We start from the raw sequence: 20,051 nt of genomic DNA on the forward strand, positions 1-20,051 counted from the left end.
CCCCTAGTTTCTTCAGGAAGTTAGGCGCCCGGGGTGTCACAGGGAAGTGCAGCCATTTTTCTCTCACACTGCGGTCCAGTCGTTGGCTTGGCACAATCTATGTAATGTACCCACCAATGCGGACTTGTAGGTGGCACACCAAAGGCAAGCCAGTCTTCTCCCGTCCGGATCGCGGCCAGCACCAGAAACATTGCCCATGTTGGTCCTGGTCAGTATTTTTCAAGAGAGTCTCTTCTTGTTCTCAATAACACCCAAGAAAAATGGTATACTTACTTAGAGGTAAACAAATGGAAGGGCCCATTTACCTGCAGGGAATGTAAACATGAATTTAGATCTTCCCCCGATATACTTAATAGAATTGACTATACCCCAAACCAACTATTAGGAGGTCTAATTAACGGTAGATCTCGGTGCAAGAATATGCAACATATTTTTGACATGATCTGTGACCTCAAGCTGGATTGTTTTTCGTCACTTGGCTTAAAGAATTGTGCTATCCAGACAGTGTCCACGCCCTCCCCCAGGATACCAAATATATATACAAGATAAACCTGACCAAAGAGGTGGAGTTCTGGCCATAATATATCGCCATACACTCTAATGCTCCTCGTTTGAACTTATAGGGCTTAAAGGTGCGGAAAGTCTTGGTTTCTGCTTTCAATTTGAAAGCTCCATCTCTTTCTCTGGAGTCTTGATCAACCGCCCTCCAGGCATGAATCTCAACTTTCTAGACAACCTTGGAGACAAATTAAGCACTTAAATCATTAGATATTCAAATTTTACGGTACTTGGGTGGTTTTAATCTTCACTTAGACTTGCAGAACGCCCCTGGAGTCAAAAACTTTTTAGAAATTTTAGAAACTCTGGGATTTGACCAAATGATAGCTTGCCCTACTCACTGTGCTTGTCACACCCTTGACGAGATCTATTCAAATTTTGCCACTTTAAAGGTCGACTCCCCAGTCACGTTAACCTGGTCTGATCAGAAATACATTCCCTTTGTAATTGGATGCCACTGCACGAATACCCCCGGGGCTCCTATGTTGAACACCCATAAAACCATGCGAAAATGGAATAAAATGTTAGCCACTCTGAACCTTAGCACTGAAGCATCTGCCTGTAGGCCCTCCCTAACAGGTGATTCCTCACTAGATACCCATTATTTTAACTCATAGATCACTACACTTAGTAACACCTTTGCTGTGCCAGCCCCTTTGAAAGAGAGTGTGCCAACAAAGATTCTGCCCCCTGGTTCACTCAAAAGCTGAGAGAATTACAAGGATATTGCAGAGAGCTAGAACATAGATGGCGGAGACGCTATAAACAAGATCTAACCCTTTTAGAACTGCCCTCAAAATCTACCACAAACAACTAAATTAAAATAGAAAAGAAATCCTATTTCACCAATCTACTCAAGCGAGCAGATTCTGACCAAAAAACTATTTTTGAAATTGTTAAATCCTTCACTCACCCTAAAATATTTAAACGTGAGATTCTGTCTGCACAGTTTCTTTGTGCTTTTTGAACAGAAAATTGGCAAATTTTACAAAAAGAAATCAAGACGACCCCATCTTTTATGACAGAAGTATATGCTAATTCCTCAGGTGATAGACCATCCCTTCCACCTTTCCATGACATCAGTATGGAACTGTTACATCAAGCCCTCATCTCGTGCAAGTCAGGGTCTCCATTCAACACATGTTCCCCAGAGGTACTGCATGCCATTTTTGATATCATCAACCCGAATGTGCCAAAGATAATAAACTCCTCACTAGCGTTAGCGGAAGTACTTTCAACCAGGAAAATAGCTGCACTTAAACCTCTTCAGAAAAAACAAATAGCCAACCCTACGATCCTTTCCAACCTACGTCCTATCTCTCTGCCTCAGCAAAATCACAGAAAAATTTGAAAAAACTCAACGGACTTCTTTTTTAGAAGAGACCAATATCTTGAATTGAAGACAGTCAGATTTTAGGCCCATGCACTCCACGGACTCGACATTACTGCACACCATGGAAACGCTCAAATTTGCCTTAGATCAGGGGAAAAGCGCTGTGTTGATTTTATTGGATCTGTTGGGCACATTTGACACGGTGTCCCATACCATCCTGGTGGACCGTCTTAAAACATATGGCATTTTCCACATGACCCTAGCATAGCTCAAATCCTTCCTATCTAATCAAAGACAAACAGTCACCCATGGCCACTATCAATCAGCAGAGAAATCCTTAATTTCTGGGGTCCCGCACTGTTTCATATTTACCTAGCTCGCCTGAACTACTTGATTTCATTGTTCAATATTGAACCCATCTCCTATGCTGATGATACGCAGTTAATTCTAGTATTAGAAAAACACTCCACCAAGGCGTATGCCTAGTCCTAAAATTGCCTCTTGGCTCCTCAGGCTCTGCAGCCTTAAAATCCTTACACTGGCTACCCACTCTAAGGTTTTGTAATTCTCAAGTCTGACTCCATTTTGTTCTGTGCCACCATTTTGTGTTGCCCTCATGTAGGCCTGTGAAGGTAGACTGGTGAATAAAGTGGCCTGGCCTTCTTAGTTCATGTATACATTAACTAGGTTTCTTTTTGACTCTGAAATGAACTGTAAGAAACTGACCTCGCAAAGCCAATTTCCCTGATCGATCTTTGTCTGAGATTGCCAATCAATGTTCAGGACATCGTTAACTTTTTGTTTTTTTGCACATGCCTTATCTTGTTCAGCATCTGTTACTGTTTCTTCTTTATGTTTCTTCATTACATGGGTTATGCTTTCAATTATAGGTTTGTCCGGCTTGTGGAGATAAAATTTGGGACATGCCTAAAAATTAACTTTTGGGTTGGGATACTGTAAATTGAGTTTTTGTTATCTGATACTTTGTTTGAAAATGTACCTTATTGGCTAGAATTTTGTGCAGTGGGTGTACATTTATAATGTGAATATTGGGTATAAAAGGAGACGTCTCGCCTTAGTAAAATGAGCAGTCTCCTGAGAATTTACAACGTGATGTATTTCTAGGATCACTGATACTAGCTGCAGCTAATAAACTTGGTCTCTGATGCCATTCAGAAGTATTCCTTGTCTCTGAATACCAAGACAGGTGAACTCAAACAGCCCGATTTATCAAGCTAAATTGCGCTCACAAAGGGCCAGATTCTGAGAATCTGGCCCTTTGCGAGTGCAATTTTTGCATTTGGGATTCATCATCCCAAATGCAAAAATCGCTATTTGCGAAATCGCATATTTGCGATGAATTGGATTTAAGGAATCTCTATTAGAGACTCCTTAAATGCAATTCATTAACCAATTTCAAATTGGGAATTCGCAATATTTGTTTTCTATTTACCACGAAGTCTGACTTCGTCGTAAATAGCGAAAAATTTGAAAAAAGCACTTTAGTGCATTTTTCACTGTTGCATGTTACACACACACATGTCCTTTGGACATGTGTGTGCGCAACACCTGTGTATATTTGCATTTCAAGGGTGCTACAGGGTGTCCTTTGGACACCCCTGGCACCCTTGAAATCGCTATCTTATTTGCGATTAGCTAATTGCTAATCGCAAATAAGGAATACTCCCCATTCATTCCTATGGGCCTTTAGGCCCATAGGAATGAATGGGGAGTTATTCCTTATTTGCGATTAGCAATTTGCTAATCGCAAATAAGGAAGATGTAGGAATCGCAATATTTTTTGCAATTCCTACATGAATCCCGTTTTGCAAGTCCTTAATAGCGATTCCTTATGAATCGCTATTAAAGACTCGCAAAACGGGTCTTTGATGAATCTAGCTGAAAGATCTTAGGCGTGCCCCTGACGCTGCTGGGTTAAACCCCGGTTCCTCAACTGGCGCCCATCTTGTGATGATTTGTAAGGCGAGACGTTAGACGGTCTTCTGGTGGCGTGACAGAAATTTTGGTTAAGTATGAGTGGGTCGCTCCCACGACTTTGTTTTGTTTCTTGGTTTTGATTCGGCCATTGCAATAGTCGAAGCCGAGGGGTTCGTACATTTGCGAGTGTATCATTTTTGATAACCCCTTGAAGTTTGAAGCAAGACTAGTGAGCTAAAAGATGCCTGGTTTTAGCAAATTTAGGAAATGGTTTTGTTGTAGTTGTAATAGGGATTCCCGATTGGAGGACTCGTGTCCGATACCTCCGGTTGGAACTCCAACTTATAAGCTCTATTCAAAGCGTGGTGTAGGTCCCATTACCTTTAATGAAGTATGGGTCCGTTATACAAGGAAAGATGATGTTTTACGATGGCCCCAACATGGTAGTTTTGAATCAGATGTTTTAGATAACCTAGAAGTTGCGCTATTTAAGAAGAAAGCCCGGCCGGCGATGTTTGACTCTTTCCGCCTTTGGCTTAAAGAAGCCAAACAGCGAGAAATTATGCAAGCTAAGAGAGATAGGAAGGAAAGCAATATATAGGTAATGCAAGCTGCTAGGCAGTTTAAGGAAGATGAAGAAGATCTTGCGATTGAAGTGTCAGATAGACAACATTGCATGGCCATTGGCAAATGTTACCCGGCTTTGCCACCCCCCCCCCCTTTCAAATGTGACTGAAGACCCTGAAAAGATACCTTTGATGTCACATTTACTGAGATTACCACCCCCTTATGTGCAGGGTGCTACTGCACCTCCGTTACCTCCAGTTGTTGCACCCCTTGTTGTCGTTCAACCCCCTGTTGTTGTTCAGCCACCCGTTGCTTCACAGGTGGTTCTTCCACCCCCGGCGCAACCCCCTCCAGGGCCGCCAGCCTTGCCACCAGCCTTGCCTCAAACTCCTTTGCCTTACACTCCTTTATCTTCGACTTCTCTTATTTCTGTCCCTACATCTCTGTCACCTCAAAACACTTTGTCTCCTGTCCTCATGTCAACTTCTTCTCCTTCTGCTCGGCAACAAATGACTGAGACTGTCACTAGTCTTTTGTCTCCTTTCTTTGGGTCACTGAATATGACCCCTGTTTCTGAACGTAAGCAGAGACGTAGTCAGCTTCCTGGTCCCGAAGAGTGGGCCGTGTTAGATCTCCTTGCTCGTAGATGGGTTTCGAATACCTCCAAGTACAGTCCACAAGTGGTTATGGATATCTTCCTACAGTGGGAAGCACCAAAACAAAGGTATGTTTTTGATGTTATGTGTACCTTCCTTCGTCAGGAGTGGGATGATAATGAGTTGGGTTCAATTCCACTGGAATTGCTTAATGTTCAGTCTGAATTTCCTAAAGGGACAATAGTGGGTTCCGATGTTGAGGAAGCGGTAGAGACACTACTCACTTTTAGGTCTAGACTTCCACCTCAGTCGTTGTTTGAACCTGACCCTTCTGTTAGGAGAAAAGTGAAGCAGTTTCCTATGAGAGAGGTTCCCCCTGTATGCAGAGAGGCAGTTGTGGCTGATGCCGCTCATGGTATTGCAGCTGCACCGGCTCATTTTCAGCTAGTGTGGGTGCATGTACCTTGGAAGAGAGCTAAGGTCTTGGCTCTTAAGCAGACCTTGCCTGACTCCTGTAAAAATACGGCTGGTTATTACAAGGAGTTGTCTCAGACAGTTGATGCTTGTGTTATGAATTTAGCTGACATAGATCTGTTAATGGGTAATGTAGTTCCTAAAACCTTGTGGGCGAAGATCCGTCACGAGGATCACGCGCCAGAGTTAGGAGATACGTGGGTTAAAATTACTGCTGCAGATGGTCGGCAGGTAGGAGGTGCCAAACCTGAACCCTTAGTTGCAGAACTACCTGATAGGATTATTAATTTAATGAAAACTATGATGCCTCCTCTGCGGGTGAATTGGGACAAGTTAGCAGCATGCAAACAAAAGAAAGATGAGAGTGTGTCTGATTTCTTCACTACGTTTGAGGAAACATTGATTGATCATAGTGGTCAGGACATGAGTACAGAAGGGGGTCAGAGGTTGTTTGTAGACAAGTTTGTTTTTAATTTACTTCCTGAACTTTCTAATAAGTTAAAGGACTCAGAGTTCATGGGCTGTTTCTTCTTCGGCCCAGATATTGGCTACTGGACAATACTATGAGAATAGAGATAAAGATGAGAAGGATAAGGTAGAGAAGAAGACTAGAGAATTAAAAACGAAAGTTCTTCTGCAGCAGGCTTATCCGCCTCTCCCTAATCAGCGTCAGTTTCAGCAACCTTCTCAGTTTCAGCAACCTTCCCAGTTTCAGCAACCCCCACAGTTTCAGAAACTGTTGCAGAAGCCTGAGTCTTTTGCTTCGCGACTCCCGCTAGGCCCAAATCAGTGTGCTTATTGTAAAGAAGAAGGTCACTTCAAGAATAGTTGCCCGATCTTGCTACAGCGGGCGAATGGTATGTCTGGTCTGAGAGGTCATGGTGGTTTCCAACAAGTACCTAGGGGTAGGCGACGTGGTACGTTTCCCCAGAATGAACGTTCCTTTTCCCCTCAGAATTCTATATATTATTTTGACCAACAGAATATTCCGACCGTCCAGTCCGCTCAGCACTACACTGATGATTATTATGTTGGAAGTGAGAGTGCTGGTTTTAATGATAGTTAGGACAGCCATGAACAAAGGGAGGGAGTAGTGTCAGTTCCAGTAGACCAGAGTGCACCTTATGTTGAAGTGATTACATCAGGTGTGGCAGAACCTTTTTTTTTTTGGATACTGGTGCAGCAAAGGGTTCTATCATGCACTCTAAACTCCCCGGCACACCTTTGTCTGGCTTGACCAATGTTTCAGTAGGATTTTCTGGCGCCCCAGTTCGTAACCCGGTTTCTTGTCCTTTGCCCCTTTCTATTAGTCCCTGTGAATTGGAGGCTCCCCTTATTCTAACGACTGGCTGTGGCGAGAATCTGTTGGGTTTGGACTTGTTGAAAAGATTGCATGCGACATTACATTGTTCTCCTTCGGGAGTACATCTTACGGTGGGTAAGAAAGTGATTTCCCCGATGTATCTGTCTAAGGATCGCCTTCCACTGGAACTGCGTTCTCTCCCCTTTGGGCTACATGTCCCAATGATGTTGGTCTCTTGCAGATTCCACCCTACGTTGTTACCCTTAAGTTGAATGCTAAATTACCTCGCATTCCTCAGTACAAAATATCCAGTGGTGGCGAAAGAGCTCTTTTAGCGATTATCTATGATTTGGTTGAGAAAGGTGTGGTTGAAGAAACGAGAGGTAATGTGTGTAACAGTCCTGTTCTGCCTGTCCTTAAGCGTACTGACTCTTGTCCGCCACCTGTGTATCGGTTTGTGATCGACCTTCGAGAGGTCAATAAGATCGTTGTGCCACAGTTTCCTGTTGTCCCGGACATTACTGCTTTATTGACTATGATCCCTGCCTCAGCTGCTTGGTTTTCTGTTATTGACCTGAAGAACACTTTCTTCAGTATTCCGATTGCTGAGGAAAGTAGGGATATTTTTGTCTTCTCTTTAGGAGGCCGCAGTTTCCGGTTTAGGCCGCTCCTCTGGGTTATTGTGAGAGTCCCTCCATTTATAGTCAGGCTTTGAAAACTCAGCTTGATACTCTTGCATTGCCTTCTGGTGCTATTCTTATCCAGTATGTTGATGATCTATTGGTTGCTGCTGATGATGAAGAGATTTGTAAAGAAGTTACTCTTTCTTTGTTGCGACACCTGTCTGACCTTCATCATAAAGTGTCACCTTCAAAGTTGCAGTATTGCCGCCAAGAAGTGACCTACTTAGGTCATCTCTTGTTGACGGAGGGAAGACGATTGACCCCAGTGCGTATTCAAGCGATTGCCCAAATGACTGTGCCATGCACACAGAGAGAGGTGCCTGCCTTCTTAGGTATCACCTCGTATTGTAGACAGTGTATTCCGAATTTTTCTTTCCTAGCGAAACCTTTGTTGGCACTTACTCTTAAGGACACACCACACCCTCTTCCTTGGTCTGACGAATGTCAGAAGAGTTTTTCTGAATTGCGTGATGCATTGTGTTCTGCTCCGGTTTTGGGTACCCCCAACTACAGTAAACCTTTTACACTTTATGTAGACGAGAGAGAAGGTTGTGCGTTGTCAGTGTTGACACAACAATTTGGAGACAAGCAGCGCCCATGTGCGTATTTTTCAGCTACTTTAGATCCGGTAGCTAGGGCGTTGCATAGTTGTCTAAGAGCTACAGCGGCAGCGGCTGTTTCTATCCGACAAACTGCTGGTTTGGTATTGGATAATACATTGATTGTGATGGTCCCACATGCAGTGGATACCCTATTGAATAGAATGAAGACTCAACATCTTACCAGTGCGCGTTTGTCAGGTTATGAGTTGACGCTTTTGGCTAGCCATGTGCACATCAAGCGGTGCAACACATTGAATCCAGCTACATTGTTGCCAATTTTTGTAAAGACAGATGGTCAGGAACAGCATGACTGTTTTCTCCGGACAGAGGAGGAAACGAAGGGTAGAGTTGATCTGAAAGATACTCCTTTTTCGAATCCTGATGGTACCCTATGGGTAGATGGTTCGTACTTTAAGCTTCCGAATGAAGAGACGACTGCAGCATATGCTGTCACAACTTTGCACACGATTGTTGAAACAGCACATATTGCACAGAATTCAGTGCAAGCAATGGAGTTGATAGCATTGACTAGAGCGTGTGTGTTGTCAAAAGGAAAGAGAGTGAATGTTTATACTGATAGCCAATACGCATTTGGCATGGCTCACAGTTTTGGTCGCTTGTGGAAAGAGAGAGGATTTATTACTTCCCATGGTACGAATATTCAGCATGGACAATTAGTGAGTGAACTTCTTGAATCACTTACTTTGCCGGCCCAAATTGCGATAGTGAAGTGTAGTGCGCATAAGAAGGTTACGGATGATGTGGGTCGAGGGAATGCATTTGCAGATGAAGTAGGGAGAGAAAAGGCGAAAGATGTGACGAGTCAGATGTATGTTGCAGGTCCTGCCAGATGGGTTGTGGAAGGAGGAATGTGTGAAGATACAACAGAAAGTGTGAAGATGAATCAGGCAGAAGCTACTGAGAAAGAATTGAGTATGTGGAGAGAGAGTAAGGGAATGTTGGATTCAACAGGCTGTTGGGTTGAGTTGTCAGAGCACCAGCGATGGTTGTTGCCGGATGCATATGTGCTTCCGGTGGTTACTATGGCTCATGGGTTGGCTCACATTAGTTCAAAAGGGATATGTAAGTTGTTGGCTCTGGTATGGCAGAATGGTGGAATTCCGAGGTGTGCTGAGAATTTGGTTAAACACTGCATGATTTGCTTGATGCATAATCCTGGAAAGGGAACACCAACTCCAGCGGGTCATTTTGCTCCTCCAACGTATCCGTTCGAGGTGTTGCAGATAGACTATATTCATATGGAAAGATGCAATAACTTGAAGTATGTCCTTGTGGTTGTTTGTGTCTTTTCTAGATGGATAGAGGCCTACCCCCTAAAGGACAATACTGCCTTGTCTACAGCCAAGGTTTTGCTCAAAGAATTCTTTCCCAGATATGGCTTGCCGAGGATGGTATGGAGTGATAATGGAAGTGAATTTGTGGGTCAGATTATGAAGAAAGTATGTGCGGGTCAGGGTATCAAAAGGAAATTTCACGCTGCGAATCACCCCCAGTCAGCAGGCCTGGTCGAGTGCTATAATGGCATTCTGAAGCTGAAGTTGGCCAAGGTGCAAGCGAGCTCTGGTCTTACATGGCCCGATGCCTTACCATTGGCACTTTTGTTCACGAGAATGACAGTACATTCTCGCGTGGGACTTAGCCCATACGAGATTGTTTTTGGACGTCCGGCGAATGTCTGGGGTGTGCTGCGGCCTAAGAAGTACAGTGATATCGAGTACCCTATGTTGGGTGACTACTTACATGATTTGACTGCTAAATTGCGTGTTCTTCACCAACAGGTCCATGACACTTTGCCTTCAGTTTCTGTAGACGCAGGCCACACGATTCAACCTGGCGACTGGATTCTAACCAGGAATTTCCAGAGGTCAAAGAACTTGGAACCAAGATGGACCGGTCCATACCAAGTCCTGTTATCAACTCGGACTGCTATTAAGGTGTTCCGCAAGATAAACTGGGTACATGGTACCCATTGCAAGAAGATACCTTTGCCCTTACCGTACGATAAGTGGGTCTGGGAAGGTGTTGCCAATTCCGAGAGTGAAAGGGTTCCGAGAGTTGTACCTTTTAGCGATGCACATCTGGAATGGACTCAGTCGGAACGTGCGGATGATGAAGTCTTGCAAGAAGCTTTGCCGCCGTGTTTGAGACTTGATACTACGCACCCAGAGACACTCTTTCAGGATCAAACTGTGCCTGGTAAAGATTGCTACAACTTAAAGTCTAAAAAGGACAAATAAAATCTGATTTTTTTGTGTGAATTACACTCTTTCAGACAAGAGACTATTTTTCTTTTTCTTTTTCGAACCACCATCCGGGTTCAGCTGCAGGGTCGCGGTATAAGACTTGAGGGGTGGCCCGCGTATTGACGAAAGGTCTGCGGTTCTAGGGACATCTAGGACGCCTGGATGCACACTTGAGTGAAGAAGGAAAATTGCCGCGAGCAGCACGTTAGAGGATGGAGTCTGTTGTAACTGAAAGAGATGTTGAAAGAATAGATCTTAAGACAAGATTTTGTACATTGATACATAGCAAATGTTTGATAATATTGTGCTTTTTGATGTTTTTAAGTATCACATTAGCTTGTGTGGGTTGGACTGTCTATGCTACACAACAGACATCTGCACCCACCTCCCAACCCATGCTTTCTTTCACTACTGTTTCTTTGCACCAGTTTTATACGTTGCCTGAACATGAACAGACAAGGAAATCAGAATTTGTCAACAACTCGTTTATACAGTTGTTGCATCAGTATCAGTTAGTAGTAAATACCACTAATTGTTGGTTTTGTGGTCTTATGCCTCATACGACAGATAAAGGTATGCCATATTTGTTTTTTTTCTTTTAATGGGTCTGTATGGGCTTTTCAGCCCATGTTTATCTATGCAATGAGGTACGCCCCTTACGTTCCCCTAAAGATAACTCGAGCAATAGTGCCTTAATAAGGGGAATAGTAGCTATGATCTGAGATATTGATGCATATATTGCTATCCCTAAGGATGAGGTGCAGGCTCATGTTGGTTGGAACGTGACTAGATATAGTACCAGCTTGACAGAGAAGGAGAGACAAAAAAGGTCTCCCCCTATTTGGATTGTACCCCACAGAGGCCATTTTTGTTTGCAAGGTAATGGTCGGAATCCGAAAGCTTAGCTAGATAAGTGTGTGTGTGCTCAAACCTATGTCTATTCATCTCGGACTTCTCTACCGTTTGTGCCAGCTAAAGGCACATATTTTGTTTGTCATGACAGAGGCTACACATGTTTGCCACCTGATTTTTCAGGAACGTGTTATGTGGCGTTTCTGCTTCCCCCTACATACATTACTGCTTCAGACTATCATAGAACAAGATATGGTAGAGGTGTCTTCAATCAGGAAGATACTGCAGCACACAAAGTAGGAGATTTCTTCAAGGGCTACCTGCCCTTTTGGGGTCCTATGATCAATAGTAGGCATATTCGACAGCTTGTCCGCGTTGTTGAAGCTATTATTAATGAGACAGCAGGTACTCTTAGCAATGTTACAGCTGAGCTTCAAGCGGACCGCCTTATGACATTGCAGAACCGTATGGTATTAGACATCATACTTGCAGATCGAGGGGGAGTATGTACATTGATTGGATCCAGTTGCTGTGTTTACATACCAGATAATGCCCCTACAGTGTACTAAGCCATCTCTAGGTTGTATAAAATCTCTGAGTCTATCCATGTAGACGAAGGAGACTGGTCATTGACAGGATGGTTTTGGGGACTGCTGCCCAAATGGGGATGGAAGACTCTGACATTCCTTGGTATGGTTTTAACCATCCTTTTCTCTTGTTGTCTTTGCATCCAGTGTGCTCCCGCCATTTGTAGTCTTTGTGCTCCTATGTGTGTTCGGAGACCTGTCCCGAGAGAAGTAGAGAATAATAAGATGATGCTACAGCAACACCTTGATGACCTAATGAATATCGACATAGACCTAGATTCAGATTAACATGAGTCTTAGGTTATTGCCTACGTAATGGCAAAAGGAGGGTCTGAGGTTTTGTAATTCTCGAGGTGGACTCCATTTTGTTCTGTGCCACCATTTTGTGTTGCCCTCACGTAGGCCTGTGAAGGTAGCCTGGCGTATAAAGTGGCCTGGCCTTCTTAGTTCATGTATAAATTAACTAGGTTTCTTTTTGACTCTGAAATGAACTGTAAGAAACTGACCTCGCAAAGCCAATTTCCCTGATCGATCTTTGTCTGAGATTGCCGATCATTGTTCAGGACATCGTTAACTTTTAGTTTCTTTGCACATGCCTTATCTTGTTCAGCATCTGTTACTGTTTCTTTTCTATGTTTCTTCATTACATGGGTTATGCTTTCAATTATAGGTTTATCCGGCTTGTGGAGATTGAATTTGGGACATTCCTAATAATCTACTTTTGGGTTGGGATACTGTAAATCGAGTTTTTGTTATGTGATACTTTGTTTGAAAATGTACCTTAGTGGCTAGAATTTTGTGCAGTGGGTGTACATTTATAATGTGAATATTGGGTATAAAAGGAGACGTCTCGCCTTAGTAAAATGAGCAGTCTCCTGAGAATTTACAACGTGATGTATTTCTAGGATCACTGTTACTAGCTGCAGCTAACAAACTTGGTCTCTGATGCCATCCAGAAGTATTCCGTGTCTCTGTATACCAAGACAGGTGAACTCAAAGATCTTAGGCGTGCCCCTGACGCCGCTGGATTAAACCCCGGTTCTTCAACTCATAAAAGAGTGCTTTTTAAGATTCTGGTAATCACCTACAGAGCGTTTAGATCATCAGGACCTAAGTACCTTAGGGCCAGAGTTAAACCGTATGTGGCGCTTTGCCTCCTCAGATCCTCATCAGCAAACCTCCTTAAGCCTCCCAGCTCTAGGTACATCTCTAAAGGTGGCAAATCAGTGGCAGCCCTAAGAATTCTCTGTCCATCCACCTCCGGTTCTCTCAGACAGAACTAGTTTTCGGGCATTCCCTGAAAACCTCGATCTTCGGAGCTTCAGATGCCCTAGTTTTCACACTTATCTGATTTTACAGGATACCCATTGAATCTTATGTAGGGTCCCCCATAGTGCCATGATGTTCCTAATAGTGACAGTTTCACTTCTCAAATACCTTATACAATACAAGATTGTGTATGTGTGGTGTGGGCCTGTCCCCTAATTAGGCTATGAGAAAGCCTAATGTGTGATCTCCCACCCCTTTTGAAACCTCATCAACCATGGTCACCCAATTCATTGAGTGGGCATCTTTGCCTTGTCTCTTATTTGCCTGAGGAAAAGAGGTTCACGTCAGTAAGTCTCCTTATGCAACCAACTTTTATTAGAACGGGTGGATGCCTGCTGAAGTTTCCAGCTAGGCAGAACACAACACCTCCCTTCTGTGCCAGTAGAGACACGCTCAGATGTCTCTATGCTCAGATGCTCAGAGTATGTTTGGCATTGTGGTCCCCACATAGAGCCTTACCATACCTAAATGATCAGGAAAATTAAATTCATGACATGAACTTTACATACCAATCAGTGTCTGGTCAGTCGCTCTGGGGAATCGAATTTCCTCATCGAGTAATGACAATAACCCCATGGGCTTTTGCAGAAACATATCCAGCAGAGGCCTGTTGTCTTCATACTCAATAAGTCGTGCATCAACATCTTCATTTAAATATTCATTCTAAAAAAGGCACAAATTAAAATAAATTCATATTCATGATGTAAGAAAATAAGCCATCTTTATAGCAAGAGCGCCACTCAAAGAAAAACATTCAGCGTTAACTATTTAAGTCCAGGGTAGAGAGTCCTGGCAGGACAAAAGACTGGGCAAGCACACATTTTAAAGGGCCTGAAGTTGTTGCACTGTACAATTTGCAAACTACGGAAACTGTTGAACACATAATTGTAGTAAGATATGGGGCAGTTTTTAATGCGCTTAGATATTTCAAAACTACATGCTCTATAAACCTTCTTTCTTTCTCACTAAATTCTTAGAATTTGCTTTAAAATGCTCCATTCGCCAATCTTTTTTCAATTCTTTCTCCCACCTACCACATTGGTCCATCTAGCCCGTTGGCTTCACTACATTAAATAATACCCAAATTTCCTCCACCCACCCCACTTTCAAATGTCTCCAGCCGCCCCTGGCAGGCACTATCAGCATTCAAAAATTAATGCAATTTGCTGTGTTCTCAATCATGATCTTTGAGCATTACGTACACATTGATGCGTTTTGATGATATTGGAAAGCACACTGCAAATGCACTAAACCGAGGCACTGTTCTTATTCAGGCGATTGGCATTAATGCAAAGGTGCGAGGGCGTTGTCGCCCTTAAAGTTCAGGGAACTCCTTTATGCCCAATGCTTAATATATTCAACTTCTGAACATCTGGGCCGACAAAAAGAGTTTAGAGTCAGCTTTACTAGCCTGATTAATGAAATAGGACAAGGTGGGTACAGCTTTACTAGGAAGGACTACAGCACCTATTAATAATGGCAGGTCTGGTCCTGCACCCTAGAATGATGAGCCATGTTTACTCTTATGAATTTCTCCTCATCGATGTTCCAAACTCTTCTCCCCCCACACCCCAAGTTATTTCCCCTTTTATGATAAGTAGACCATCATAACTTTTTTATGAACTGTAAATGATCGGCATCTCTTTAAATCTACTTGGGAAATTGACATTAGGGGGCCCATTTTGATAACGGGCGGATCGCCACCGCTTGCCAAAAACCACCGCCCGCCTCTAATTTACCCCCACCACATTACCATTGCTGGGGGGACCCCGGCAGACGGGAAGACCGTCTGCCGGTTTTCCACCGGTAGGCAATCCGCCCGATTGCCTACCAGGAGGAAAAGCAGTTTATATGGTGGCGGTGTCTGGTAGACACCGCCATCCATAGTTGTATGCAGGATGGGGTGTGCCTTTCCGTGGCGGCTGCCGCCACAGAAAGGCAGGGGGTTCTTAACATTGGAGGCCCGTAGCGGGCCCCTAGGGATTCTGGAGGGTGGGGGGCGCACATGGGGGGTACCTATGGTACCCCCCAGCAGTTCCATGCACAACATGACTTCCTGGCATTGTGGAATGTGTTGCCTTCTTCCAGTGGCAAAGTGAGCAAGGGACCCACGTCTGGGCATACACTGCCAACCTAGGGCAAACAAAGCAAACACAAGGATTCAAGCTAGTCTGGCTGATGAGGGGTGATGCCCCGACACTGGTCCCAGGATGCTTGTTTCCAGTCCAGGGAGGACCCGGCTTGGCAGTTCGGGCTGGACTGTTCCCATGAGGCACACGGTCAAGACTGATTTGCATATGGCTGGGACCAAACTGGGATGACGTGGTGAGCAAAAGAACGATCAATTAAACCCAGATCTTTGTTACTGGGGGAGAATGTTTGCACTGTTCAGCATTCCGTCCATCATTTGTTGCTTTTGTCGCCCTAAGTGGGAAGGGTATGCCCAGACATGGGTCCCATGTTCACTGCGCTACTGGATTCAAGCTAGCCTGGCTGTAGAGTGGTGATGCCCGGAAACTGGTCCGAGGATGCTTCTTTCAGGTCCAGGGAGGACCTGGCTTGGCAGTTCGGGCTCGACTGTTCCCATGAGGCACAGGGTCAAGACTGATTTGAATATGGCTGGGTCCAAACTGGGGTGGTGCAGTGAGCAAAAGAACGATGGATTAAACCCAGATCTTTGTGACTGGGGGTGAATGTTTGCATTGTTCAGCATTCCGTCCATCATTTGTTCCTTTTGCTTACTGAACAATGCAAATATCGCAAGGCCCAAAGGATTGTGATCACTCTCCACTCTTTCTCAGAGAACCCTATCATCGAATCGGGACCACAATCTTAAGTCAAACAAGATGTAATCAATGCGGTTTGTGTACAGATGCTTATTAAATGTACATGCTCCCGAGGAAACAGATTTAGTGTGCCCGTTTGCAGCCCTAACACCCAATTCAATGGACAGCACTTTTTTTAGGAGTCCATCTTTAAATTGGGCAAGCTCCAGCTGGGGGATAGCCCATGTTTCGTCCCACTCTGCAGTAATTTCAATATCTTCCATGTCAAGGGGCTTAAATGTGGTGTTGAAGTCCCCAGCATGGATCAGATTTGGGCGTATCTGAAGCTTATCCAAATGTGCTTCTAGAGATTCTATTGTCCCAGAGCATGTCCGCCCTAAACCCCACATGCGTAAATATTAAAAAGCATCACACTGTGGTCCCTCACTCTACTTATTTCAATGCCTAATATATCAGGGCAGGCAACTGCTAGTGGATGAATCTTACAATTTAGGGAAGACTTCACCCATATTGTTAGGCCACCCATAGGTCTCTCAAACTTGCTTGACTTAGCTGGAATTTGATAAGATAAGTAACCCACTTTAAATAAAGGTTCAATAGACCAGGTTCTTTGGAAATGGCATTTGTCCTAGTTATTGATAAAATCACACCATAGTGGTTGCATCAGCTTGGCCCTAAGACCAGCCACATTCCAAGAAACCACCAAGGTCAAAGGTATACAATTATTTTTTGGGGAACACTCTGACAGATTAAATTTGCCTTCAAGCTCAGAGGATGCACTACATGGAATTTCGGGTACTGGAAGGTCATCACCAGTGCACAAAAAACAAATAAGCCTAAATTATCATATTGAGATTGCATAGAGTATGTTTAAGCTAAAGAAATTAGGATAGGTGTTGTCAAAGCTTGGGGAGGTGACTTTCTGGGCAGCCTTGCTATGTATGGGTGAGGAAGGGCCATAGTCTGAAGCATAGCTACCCTCAGTACTGAAGGCTTGAGAGGGACCGATCAGGTCAAACATGGGGAGGAAAATGTGGCACTCTTAGGGGAAACCCCAAGCTGTTGATACATACTGAAGCGCAAGGGGTAGGAGTGATGCTAGAGAGAGTGTTAAATGAGCAAGCAGGTCCCCTACTATCTGGAACCTTGGAAAAGTCATACTTCCCTCCAGTTGTCAATCATTGTCCTCCAGGCCAGAGAGGACCTGAAACCTATTCCCACATAATGGCTGGTCTATGTGTTGGAAGCGACTATATGACTCAATCTGATTATGTCTCCCAGGTTTGGGGGCTAAGTATTTGTAAAACTAGCCCAATGGCACAGCAGTTATATTCCCTGGCTAGCAGTGCAAGTGTTAGCTTAACGAAGGACTTCTCCTGTTACTTAAGGCCTGTGAAAATGTATAATGATGCAATTCCCTTGTGGTGACAGGGTAGCAGCCCTATTACCCCAACTCTCCTTACAAAAATAATTTCCTCGTGAAGATTACAACCACTTCCCACTTTGCTATAAATCCAGTGTATCATCTCATTTATTAATTCGAGGGTGGACGCTGTGATGCCAGGGGCCAGGCATGGAACATTGACTAAAATAGCCACATATGGCCGGAAGCTGGGGGTACATTTATCACAGGTAGGGATTCCCCAAGAATAGAGTCCCTAACCACAGCAAGGAATGTGATGACTTTCCTTGATCTCTCGTGGTTGGAATGGCCATTACATTCCAGTGCAGAACGGGCGACAGTGTGAGTGGGCTCACTTGAATCTTTATTTTGTTCCCCAGCACTAATTCGCTATGGCTTATGCCGCATTTTAACTTCAGCTGTAGTTGCATGGGATACTGAACTGGTACATGCACTAAACTTTTCCTTGGGTGTATCAGATAGACATCATTCCCCACATTTACTAATTTTCCACAAAACATCCTTAAACACACCGTTATACCGTGGGCACAGTTAGAGATCAAGTAATTCTCTCAGTGGTCCTTTAATGTTCTCTCAGGCAGTTCTATCAGGACCCTAAGGACTAGATATCCCAGGCTGCTGTTTTGCACTTGCAGCATGAGATTTAATAATTACTTCCTTTGATTTTACGAGCACCCTTTCTACATTTAGCTACAGGACCCAGTTCAGGTGAGTGGCAAAAACCAAATTTTATAAACATATTTCTTGCAAATAGTATATAAAGAATGGTAGCTTATGGAAACTGTAATTGACCGGTGTTCCTCACCCTTAAATGGAAGTGAGGTATTGGCTACAGGAATTAATTAGAAGGCTGGATAGAAGATTGAGGCTACATTGAGCCTATGGTAAGCAGCAGGTGAGAGCAGAGTTGTAGTATTGATTACAGCAGGTCTTGCAGACAGTGCATGCGTGCTGCCAAGGCTCGACCTACAAAAATTCTGTGGCCTCCATTAAAGGATGTGTGGATCTGTCCCTGCATCCTTAAAATAAAAACTGAAAGCGCCACAAGCTATGGAACCCCTGACTGCTGCCACAGATGGGGGACCCCAAAGAAAATACCTTGGGGTCAAACATTTTTAAAAAGTAGAATTTGCCATTGGGGTTGTGCACTCTGAGGCAGGATTTGTAGATCTGCCTGGAGGCTCTGTGAACCCTGACTCAGGGATGGCAAACCCTGCAGAAAGGACTCTTGTTCCGTGTTGGGTCACCTGACAGGTTTGCAGACCTGGTACTGGGTTTGCAAACTCTGCGAGAGGTCCAGCAATGGCCCATGACCTTTAGAGATTCACAAATCACTTTGAGGTTTGGATTTGCCTCAATAATTGTAACTAAATAAATGCAACAAATGATTATGAAAAATTGAAATATCAAAACAAATTAGATGAGAGGGGCCAGCCCAGTGCCTTGAGTAGTGGGGTTGGCTACAGTGCTACAATCCCATACCTATTAAACCCACTTCTTTCATAGTAATTTAATGTGGTATAGTATATAGAGAAATTCACCGAAAAATCTACACTTACAGCAAAGTAATTATAAGGATTATTAATCATTATACAGGATTATTAAACAAGATTATTAAACAGGAATATTACACATGTGCATTTTACTAAGGAAACCACAGTCCTGACAACAATAACTTTCAAATTCAATGCAATGCTTTTGACATCAAATAGTTATACCAATAAATTAACACATATAAAAGCATGTTATTAAATATCAACATATATTCAAACAAACAAAGACCACTCTATTCATCATTGGTTCATTAATAGTTTTACTGGTAATGTGCTCTGTAAGCTGACTTGAAAGATCATTTATGTCATTTAAAACTACATCTGTTATATCAATGGTGAGATCAAATACAAGTTTTGGCTCACTGAAAGTCACAAAGTCTTGTTCACAGCCTCCGTGAGATCAGTGTAAGATTCCTGGTTGTAGCATTACATCTTCATCACTACCCTTATTCCTATCCTTATGTTTTGAGTTGTGTCAACACCCTGGAGACATGCACATTGCTTCCTGCCTAAAAGACAAAAAATATGTGTAATCTTCTTCCTCAAGGTGTGTCTAGAAAGGTCCACCTCTAGCCAGAAACCTTCTGTTTTATCTGTCTCCTTTGGGAAGGAGTCGTTCTGCATTTCCATTTTATTGATAGGAACTCCTGCTGTCACTGTTTAGACTTTCCCTGCTTGCTGTGGATTTTTTCACTATGTTTTGCTGTCTTCTGGCCCTACTGGGCTTGCAGCATGGCTTATGCTGGATTTGTGTGCACCCACTCTTCCTTGCTTGTGGCTGTGTGGCGCTGGTTCCTTTGCTGACCTGTACTTCCCAATTTTCCTGCCAAGCTTTGGAAAGGGCTTTTGGCTGTGTACTAGGGTGTTGGTGTCAATTTTTGATTTGTATGAATTCCCCTTCACCACCCCAAAGAGGGTCTTGCTTTGCTAGGGTTTGGACCAGTCTTGTTATTTCAAGTAATCTCCTTTCTGAACTTGGGGCTTATGAGATATGTGCTCTGTATTCTTGACTCTGTGCGTCTGATTCTTTGCTTAACTTGCTGGAGGTCTGTGTGGTAATGCTTCTGCTATGCCCCTGTATCTTAGCTTAGCTTGTTACGGGCTTCTGAGGTACTCCTTCAAATGGGGATGCTGTCCTATCCTGCTTATATGATGGGCTTGGAGGGGTAGGACTGGGTTTAATCTTCATGACTCTAGAACGGC

General features: G+C 43.7%; 1 protein-coding gene across 1 annotated transcript in view; it reads right to left on the reverse strand.

The window, feature by feature from the left end:
• The window catches only part of MYO3A (myosin IIIA), a 1,386,887-nt gene that overhangs the window by 671,058 nt on the left and 695,778 nt on the right, over positions 1–20,051 (reverse strand). Inside the window, exon 21 of the mRNA XM_086939966.1 lies at positions 13,596–13,749. Within this exon, the coding sequence (XP_086796092.1) occupies positions 13,596–13,749 (154 nt within the window). The remainder of the gene's footprint in view (positions 1–13,595; positions 13,750–20,051) is intronic.

Source organism: Lissotriton vulgaris, chromosome 10, assembly GCF_964263255.1.
Source record: "Lissotriton vulgaris chromosome 10, aLisVul1.2, whole genome shotgun sequence".
In the NCBI taxonomy this organism is placed as follows: Eukaryota; Metazoa; Chordata; class Amphibia; order Caudata; family Salamandridae; genus Lissotriton; species Lissotriton vulgaris.